This window comes from Cynara cardunculus, assembly GCF_001531365.2.
Source record: "Cynara cardunculus var. scolymus isolate 2C chromosome LG 17, CcrdV1, whole genome shotgun sequence".
NCBI classification, from domain to species: Eukaryota; Viridiplantae; Streptophyta; class Magnoliopsida; order Asterales; family Asteraceae; genus Cynara; species Cynara cardunculus.
In genome coordinates, this window is record NC_037544.1 from 29,121,350 (window position 1) to 29,131,664 (window position 10,315).

The 10,315-nt window shown below is 34.7% G+C and overlaps 1 protein-coding gene across 4 annotated transcripts in view; it reads left to right on the forward strand.

The window, feature by feature from the left end:
* The first annotated feature begins 2,158 nt into the window (after positions 1–2,158).
* The window catches only part of LOC112501308, a 12,168-nt gene continuing 4,011 nt past the window's right edge, over positions 2,159–10,315 (forward strand). For 2 of the 4 annotated variants that reach the window (XR_003067449.1, XR_003067450.1), the window contains exons 1-7: positions 2,159–2,306; positions 2,940–3,064; positions 3,151–3,457; positions 3,758–3,819; positions 5,968–6,049; positions 6,250–6,361; positions 6,493–6,933. Coding sequence is in view for 2 of the 4 variants with exons in the window: in XM_025105025.1 (XP_024960793.1) it covers positions 2,246–2,306; positions 2,940–3,064; positions 3,151–3,457; positions 3,758–3,819; positions 5,968–6,049; positions 6,250–6,361; positions 6,493–6,862 (1,119 nt within the window). In the remaining 2 variants the exon portion in view is untranslated. Of the gene's footprint in view, positions 2,307–2,939; positions 3,065–3,150; positions 3,458–3,757; positions 3,820–5,967; positions 6,050–6,249; positions 6,362–6,492; positions 7,164–10,315 lie in introns of those variants that run through there. The other 2 variants (XM_025105025.1, XM_025105027.1) reach the window with 2 other exon arrangements.

Genomic DNA, 10,315 nt, shown 5'->3' on the forward strand with positions numbered 1-10,315 from the left:
TTCTGACATTTACCATCAGACCCCTCCTGACGTATTATTTTACATTTTTGGTCCAATAATTAAAAGAAAACAAATTTTATTTTATTTTTCTTTTTATCTTTCTTTTCATTATTATTTATTTATTTATTTATTTAAGATATCTACAATTATATCTTTTAGTTTATTACGTAAATATTTTTAACACTTCAAATAAATTTAAAAAAAATATATTTAAAGGCTCAAATAATATTATTTATATATTTAAAAAAATGGGTTTTACAGGAGATGTGTGAAAGAGTCAAAGTGATAATCGTCTATGATTATCATATTTGACAGAAAACTGAAAAAAGTCTAAAATGCTCCTCATTTACCATGTTTTTATTAACATTCGTTAGAGGGAGGGACTAAATTCGAGCGTTCTTTTTGCAATAACAATAGCTAAACTATAGGGACGAAAACTATTGCAATTGACAAACCACATGGACCAAAATTGTAGTTTACTCATAAAGATATTAGAGTTGGATATGAGATGGGGGACAAGACATATATATGATCCATGAAATTGGGCTTCCAAATTCCAATTCCAATGTTAAGAGGTAGATAAGGATTATTTTTAATTATGAATCATATGGGAAACTGTGTTATCAGTGTAATAATTTAGACCGTACTTGAGTGCAATGAAAATGAAAACATACTGTAGTGACTCTTTCTTTGATAACCAATCCAACATACAATAGAAATAGACTATCGTTAATTAATAGTTTTACAAATATATTGTCATTCTTTATTCATGGCAAATGTTTCATATTATAAGATTTGGCTCAACATGTTCATTAGATAGTATCAGTAATAGAAGATCTTTATTTTATTATAATATCTTAAACATACCAAAAACCATGATATGCGTTGATAATAGCTGTTGTGTAATATATTTGCTCGGTATACAACGTCTTAACATTTAATGTTCAAATATTGAGATGCTCATAACCGTTATAATAGAATATTTAATTAGATTTTCATGTTTATCACCACAATAATCATGTGTCTTTTACACATATCCTACAATTTACCTCTTGCAGTATTGGACGATAAAAAAGAGACGTTGAAGCTAAAACCCAGGCAAAAACAATGACAGATCCTCATGAGAACTGTAAAAATGATATTCAATAATGATAATATAAAAATCAAGAGAAGTTTAATACTTACTAAAACTTCAAAAGTATAAAAATGGTGAGTGTATAAAACTTACTAAAAAAAACTTGTGAATGAGGGTTGGACATACATAAAGATGTGGGGGTGCATGTGCTATCATTCTATTATTCCTAACGTCTCCTTATATTTCTTAAAACTAAATTAAAGATACAAGTTTGTAGTAGTAACATGGTTAGTATATGTCGCTTTATTACAGTTTGCTCTTTGAAAAGACGGGGGTTTGAATCTTGTATTTAGCAAAATCTTTATTTCTCGGCTCTAATTTAAAATATTTAGATAGAAAAGACGGCGAGCAGGGTCTAACACGATTACAGAGGCAAAGAACATACCAACGGATCCTTTAACCTAGGGATGCATATGGGTTGGGTTGACCGGATTAAATACATTTGAACAACACAACCCAATGTCTGCAGTTTGAAAAATCTCAACCCAACTCAACCCAAACTGTTTGAGTTGGGTCGGGTTAAATCTTGGTACATTATTTTATTATCTAGCTAAACGTTTTGTTTAAACAAATTAAAATCAAAATGAGGACATACAAAAAGGCTAATAAACTAAAAAAAGATTAAAATAAATGCAAATAAGAAAGTAAAATTATTGTTGAAATTGTAATATAATTTTGAATGTAGCTAATTATGAGTTGGTCTAATATCTAATGTACATATATTAATCAAGGACTTAACAACAATATTAAATCCGTAGTATAAAAAAAGCATCCGATTCATCAGGTTGAGTTCAAATTACGTCAACTTAATTCCAATCCAATAAATACGGTTTGGTCTAATTTATATCAACTATGCATTGAGTTATATCAGATTGAGATTTTTTAAGTTTTTTCGGGTTAGGTTCGACGGGTTGGTGGTATTTTGAACTCTCTTACTTTTTAACCCCGAGTTTTTTAGTGTTTGGATTTGGCCGGGCTTGAAACCAGCAAAACAGATTTTAGGGTTTATTCGGATCGGGCTCGGGATTACTAGGTCCGGTTTTTAGCCTTCGTTCGTCTTTTCTGGTACCTTAGTGTGACCGAACGAGAAAAAGAGGCAGGCGGCAAACAATGGCGGATCCTTATTGGAGATGTGGACCATCTGCTGATGGAGGTTCTTCCTCTTTCCCATGTAAACCCTAGTTCTTTTATGTTTTTCATCGAAGAATCACGTTAAGAGCTCCAATTACTTTAAATTGGGCTTGATGGAACTGTCATATTTAAGAATCACTTGACTGGTATGCTTGGTGGAGTTAGCCATCCTTACAAATGGGACAAGGAGAATTAAGATTCACGTCTTTGCCCTAAATATATTTCAGAGCACCCCAATTCCCTAGCTTTAACTGAGATTGGCTTTACAAAATATGCATTGGGTTAATGTAATTCAAAATTTGTGAAACACTGACCATGTTTTGCTTCTCTAGTCTTATGGAAAAAGAATCTGAAAACCCAGTAATAGAAGACCAGTTAGCTAGCATTGCTATACTTCGTGATCACTTAATTTGTCACTTAGAAGCACCCTCCTTTCTGTTCTGTTTTGCTCTGTAAATATATTGGGGGTATTTAAATCTACACAATTTGTATGTAGTTTCGATTGATTATGTTTCAATTTGAAGTTTTAAACCTGAGTCATCTGAAAAAGGCCAATGGCAGAACAACTGTTGATCGAAATTATAATGCTTAATGGTGTGTGGCATTTTGACCTTTTCCTGTGTGTTCTAGTTACTGTTTTTGATTACCTATGAATCCTGTCTCATTGTAACAGTTAGCATCCCCATGTCAGCTGCCTTTCCTGGTTACCTAACATCTGAACCATCAATGTTAACATCCCGACCTCCTTGGGCCTCCCATGATCCATTGAGCAACTCATCCGATTTCATGCAGAAGGATGTAAGAATTGCATATATGATTATATTAAGCCGTCGACATTTGTTTCTTGATGATGATGACCAACAAACTAATCACTATGCTTGTAGAATTTGGTTTCACGGCCTGGCGCATATGGATCAGATGATATCGTTGGTATTAGTGTTCGTTCTGAATCTGGTTTTAGTGGATACACTGGTGGAGCAAGCCTTAACGGCTATCCATCTACTCTGGGAGACCCATATCTGCTTGGAAGAAGAGATGTAACTCTGGGCAACGGTCCTGGCATTCCTGACCTAATAATAGAAAGGCCCGACTCCTTGAAGAAGGTTGATGGGTTCCCAGTTGGAAATAGACAATCAAATGTCTTGTTTGTTGATGGGCTCCCGAGTGATTGTTCTCGAAGAGAAGTATCTCGTATCCTATCCTTTAAATCTCTGTATATTGTCAGCTAAGATATCTATATATTGCTTGATTGGCACCTCAAAAGGAAAATTTTGCTATGAGGTGAACTGGCCTTATTTGTTTAGGGTTAATATTTTTTGTTCAATTAAATGCTTACATCTGTATACATGTTCTTTGAAGGGAGGAAATGTGTTTACAAAATTATTTTACGAATTTTAAGTTTTTCACTAACCAATATCCTTTGTTCTTTGCATCGTCCCCTTAATATATAAATGGTTTTATCTGGACATTTCTCCTTTATTATTGATAAAGATCTGTTCCGTCCTTTCTTTGGGTTCCGAGAAGTTAGGGTTGTGCACAAGGAGCCAAGACATGTAAGTATGCTATCTACTATTCTGTTTCTTCAGCCTTTTTTGTTCTTAAAATATTCTGGACTGCATTTTTACTTGCACATGAAGCATTCTAGCTTAATTCATGATCGAATCCTGTTTTGCCCAATTTGGAGTTTATGATAAATTCACAAGTTTTTACCCCCGTGCTTTAAGTTCCATACTTGATGGCTAAGAGTTGTGAGGTCAATTGAGGCTGGGAAGAGGTATAAGAATTCTGTAAAGGGAACTTCTGGCTTGGGTGGTCTTGTGGGTGGGTTCGTGATAAAAACATTTATTATTACGATTACTTTGCATGCGTTTTTCTACAAACTATTTGTTTGGTTTCTATTAGCTATGTTTTGATGATATATAATGACATCAGTTTTTTGAGAACAAATCAGACAGGATTGCCGAACTACAAAAGAACCCCCTCTCAAGGAAAAAACTACAAAACAAATAAGAAGCTTACCTTTTCTTTTTGGTGTCTTACTTAGAAAACCTGACAAAAAGTTACCTGTTGCAAAATCATATATGGGAAATTGGTCTTATTTGACTTAAAATCGAGCTTATATGGATTTTAGGACTCACCATGTTGGAAGATTAAGGGGTTTTTGTCTTTAACATAAGCAAAAGGTTGTTTGTACAATGCAAATCTTGATAAGAAAAGAAAATGAAAAGAAAAGAGGGCAAAAAAGTTTTTGGATGCTCCACCACCATAAATATGAACACCATTCTCATTTAGTTCTGAACAAAACCTTCGTCCCAATCCTTCTTAACTATCACCATGCCACGAAGCTTATATTAAATTAGTCCAAGTGTCAAAACTCCATATCCTAACACTATCCACAACCGTAGTAGTGTCAAGAGAGTTGTATTACAAACAAGGGTAACTATGATGTGGAGGAGTCAACAAGCAAAAGGTAGCGGCTTACATACACCCATTTGATATTACCAAGGATTTTATTTAGGGTTACAAATGACCTTGTGTGGGTGTTGATTTATCTCTTCTTGATTGTGAGTCAATAGTTGTTACAAATATCCAATAGGTGCTTGCTGCTCGAATTTGTGGAGTGATTACAAATCATCTTTTTCTTCGAATAATATAAATGTAAACAGAGTTTGAAATATATCATATTTTAATCACAGGTTCCATGGATCATGAGCGATTTTAGCAGTCGCTAACCTCTTGTGTGAAATGCTTGCATCTAGTGCGTTATACCATACACAATGGATGACCATTGCTAGGATTTTGGGGAAGATCATATCATCCATTTCTTGATCATATTAAATCTATTTCTGAGTGACCAAACAAAGTTAGATAAGAACTTCTTGCTTGTTTCATGCGAAAGATTACAATTTCCACATATTTTCAGAAATAGAATAAAGACAATAGGTACATAGATGAGTTAGATGTTCATGGGAATGATAAGATTAAGGGGGTGGAGTAACTTTGTCAATATCTTATTATAGTTTCATTTAGTGTTCAATTGGGTAGAACAAATGTAATATTAGCTTATTGTAGCATTTTTAATCATGCAGGAATTCTGGTCTTTTAGTTTCTTCTTTTTTGTAGCCTTCTTTAGTCTTTGTAGTCCAGATATGGAGGACACAACTTTCTTTTCCAATCTGGGATTATCGTCTACTTTTCTGTAAGAAGCGAGATAAATTTCCATAATGGGTTAGAAAACACAATATTTATAGCCGCAGAAGTAGGAATATCATGGCATGTGAAATATTTTTTCCTTTCAGTATAAATTGTTACAATCCCTTGGGGATGGATGTTATAATTGATATTGAGGTTCTGTTAACAATGGAATGGAGGAAATAGGTAATTTTGGAATGAAACTTACCTGAAATAGGAAAGATAGTGTTTTTTTAATGACATTCAAAAATGGAAATTTTTGCATATGCAACGAAAGGACGGGAGCGTGTTATATGAAGCGTTGGTGAAACCATGTTGTCAAAGCATATTGTGTATATGGTCTTGGGTTACATGAGAACATTGTTTGTGTAGATCTAGGCAATTCTAGTAATGTGCATTAAAGGCAAGTCTTGCCAATTTCTTGACATGTTTGCTTTCTATATTTAATCTCGATCAAGTTTGTTCAAATACTGGAAATATTTGATATATGACCTGATTGTGAATTACAGACGGAGGACAAGGCGATGGTATTGTGCTTTGTTGAGTTTCTAGACGCCAAGTGTGCTTTAACTGCTTTAGAAGCTCTTCAAGGTTCCACTCTATCTTCAACGTAATTATGAAAATGATTGCCAATGCTTTTCATGTAGGGACATGCAGAACTTGTGAATTGTGCTAATATTCGACTCACAAAAACATATGTGCAAAAAACCATTGAGAAAACCACCAAATCCCATGCTTTTTATGAATTTCTTGACATGGGGTTTGATCATGGAGAATGGGTTCTTGTGCAGGTTACAAGTTTGACAACAAGAAACTTGATTCCCCAGCCTTGAGGATACACTGTGCTCATTTTCCATTTCGATTGCCATCTGATGGCGATGAGCAACAACTTGCAGTTCCGAGGTAATCACACTTGCATACAAGCCTCAGAGTCTTAGATTTCGGTACCTAATACATTAGTATGTTGCATTAGGTGGTAAACATGATCAATAGGTAACTCATGATTTTACTTTTATTTATGTCTTTTTTCTTAGAGAACATGTTGATCGTGGAGACTCGAGTCTTGTGCAGATCTGTGGTAGCACTTTTCAACAGACTGTAAATGTTGAAAAGGTTGTGGAGAGAGATACAGGAACTCAAAGTCAAGGGTTTGATGACGTGAAACGAAAGAATAGTGGATCGTCTAAGCCATGGAACAAAAAGCCAAAAAACAGTAGTCAAAGAATTGAAAGGCCCGAGGTGAAGAAGAAATCATGTGACCGTTGTGGTAAAAACCACCCAGGCGAATGTTGGTCTAAGATAGGTGCATGTTTTCGTTGTGGGGAGACTGGTCATAAAAAGTGGAATTGTCCTAAAAAGGATAACTCGGGAGTCAACAATGAGAACCCGCAGGAATGTCAATAAAGGGTTGGCCAAGGCCCGAGCTTTCCAGATGACGGAAAAGGAAGCTGAGAAGGTGTCGGATATCATGGCAGGTACGTTCCTCATTAAGAACATACTTGCACATATGCTGTTTGATTGCGGTGCAAGCTGATCTTGTGCGTCTTCTACATTTTCCCAACTCTTGAACATGAACTCTAAGGAGTTAAAACTATAATTGGGAGTGCAAATTTCTGATGGTAGTCAACTAGTATTTGTGCAGTTTTTGAGAAATGCGCCATAGAAATTAACAAACATAAAATCCAATTGATCTAGTACCTCTGACACTTGGTGATTTTTCAATGTTATTGTGGGTATGGATTGGTTGGGAAGGCATGAGGCAAGAATAATTTGCAATAAGCTGGCATTGGAAGTTAAAACCTTAGAAGTAGGGCTTGCAATGGGTAAGGTTTACCCGTTACTCGTTATGTTTCGACCTGTTGGATAAGGGTACGAGGAAAAAAAGTTTTATCTATTTATCCTCTTATTCATTACCTGCTTATCCGACATTTTAGGGAGTAAGACATGGATAAACGGTTTTTCGTTATCCATTACCCGTTACGATATATCTATATATATATATATAAATGAAGTTATAGATATGTATAATTATATAAAGTTAAATATTAATATTTTTCTTTATAATGCTATCATATTTGTCGTATGTTGATGTGTAGTTTAATTTTCTTTTTAGATTTATCGCGTAAAAGGGCTCATGATGATTAAATGAGCAACAAAACAGGGTCGGGGAAATAAATACAACAGAAAGTGTTATTTGAAGTTTTATATTGTTGTTTTTAGAATATTATATTAGAATAATATTACAATGTTAACAACGACAAATTAGATATACTATAATTACTATATTTAGGAACTTATGCTTTACTTAGTTTAACAATATCATTTGTAGACTTGTAGTTCAACATGAGCTTATGTTACCATTTATCCGTTACACGTATCGTTACCCGCTGTTTTAGTGGTTAGGGTATGGATATGGATAAGCGTTATATGAGATGGATAAGTACCTGTTTCCATTACCCATTATTTTAAGCAGACAGGTTAACGGAATAATCGTTACCCTACCCATACCCTACCCACTGCCAAACCTACATAGAATGGCAGAAATGGAGAGTGAAAGAAAATAAAGGTAGGATTCTTGAGCTCGTTAAAGGCTAAGAGATATTAAAGGAAATGATGTTAGACTCAAATTAGTTATGCGGTGAATCTTGGCAAGAAAAGACAAGGATTAAAGACGAACCAGTGGTTCGGAGTACCCATATGTGTTCGCGGAGGACTTGTCTGGATACTTCCCCATAGGCAAGTGGAATTTGTATTGAACCGCTGCTTGCATCAACACCGATGGCAAAGATGCCTTATCAGTTAGCCCCAACTGTGAGATGCAGGTTAAAGAGACAATTGCAAGAACTGCTAGATAAATGGTTTATTTGAGCTAGTACATCACCGTGGTTGCTCCGACACTATTTGTCAAAAAGAAGGATGGACGATACAGATGTGCATCGATTATCGAGGGTTAAATAAAAGAGGATTCAAGAATAGGCATTTTCTTTTGAGGGTTAATTGTCTGTTTGATCAACTGTAATGGGTAAAGTATTTCTCGAAAATCGACCTTAGATTCGGATATCATCAACTGAAAGTCAAAAAATAAGAGATTAGACTACATTCTGCACAAGATATGAGAAGTATGAATTTTTGGTTATGTCATTTGGTTTAACAAATGCCCCAACATCATTTATGGATCTCATGAATAGTGTATCTAAGCCACATCTTGATAAAGTTTGTGATCATGTTTATTGATGACATTCTCATCTATTCCAAGAATGCAACTGAACACAAATAACACCTACACACGATACTGAGTCTGTTAAGAACGGAAAAGTCGCAAAATTTTCTAAATGTGAATTTTGGTTTATGGAAGTTCAATTTTTTGGGCATGGTGTGGATCATCATGGGATATAAGTAGACCTTACAAAGGTGGAAGTAGTGATGAAATGGGAATCTCCCAAGAATGTCTTAGGGATTCTGAGTTTTCTTGGACTAACCAGGAGGTTCATTCAAGACTTGTATAAAATTGTGGCACCTTTTACATCATTAACAAAGAAATGCAAGAAGTTTAATTGGGGTGTGGAACAAGAGCAAGCTTTTCAAACTTTAGAAGAAAAGCTTAGTGCTCCGATCTTGTCATTACCTTAAGGGAACCGAATGATTTATAGTATATGATGATGCTACTAAATGAGGTCTAGACTGTATAATAATGTAGAACAACAAAGTGATGGCGACAATTGAAGCATGAGAAGAAATATCTAAGACATGATTTGGAGTTAACAGTAGTTGTCTTTGTTCTAAGAAGCCGACACTATTTACCTTTATGGTACCTAATGTGTAATCTACATAGTCCATAAGTGTCTAAGGTGGTGTTTGGTTCGTTGGAGTCCTACAATATTTGAAGGAATTGACATAGTCAATTTCATCGACCAAATTCCATTCACGCGTTTGCTTCATTTTTTGAGTTTTGGTAAGGAATTCGAATTGTACATATGGTGGAATGTAAAATTCCTTGGGCTCTAGCAAGGAATTCCTATTCCTTCATCCCAGCTTTTATAAGAAAGACTATTACCGTCTTATATTTACCCCATTCCATCCCGATGGTTGTCACCACAACCACTATTTTAATAAAAGGCAGAGGCGTGCGCCTTAAGGCGTGCCTAAGGGCGATTCAGGCCAAAAACGTTTATGAGGCGCTGCCTCTAAGAGACCAGATTGTGCGTGCGCCTTGATGGGTGAGGCGGGCTGGTCCAGAGGCTTGCGTCTCTTCTTTATAAATAACCTTTTTTTAAAACTAAGAGACCCTAATATTATTATGGTAACAGAATCAGTGTATGAAACCCAAACTCTTATTCTTCTGCATACATCAATTCAATACAAAATCAGTAAATTAAAAAGGCTTATCAACTTCTATTACTTCTTCTCCCCAAGACTCCAACGAACAGACAACCATTGCTTCTTTGCTCTTCTCTCCAACGATTTCTCTGTTTCTTATGTCTATATTAGTATATACATGCTGTTTTTAGGTATAATCTATTTATATGTGTGTGTATATATATATATATTCTGTTTTATGTACATATATGTTATATATATATATATATATATATATATAGGGTATATTTCAAATACAATCATGTCTATTTGTACAACCAATGCAACCCAATCAATTGAAATATTTATGGAAATGATGAGAGTTCATTTATTATGATTTGAATATTTATGGAAGATGAATATGGTTTATTAATTATGATCAATACTTCATATAAGGAAACAATCTAAACTTATATGAAATCATATATTCATCAAATTAAATGAATGGTTGAGATTGAGTTGTATTGGTTGTACAAATGTAAAATGTTGTATAATAACCCA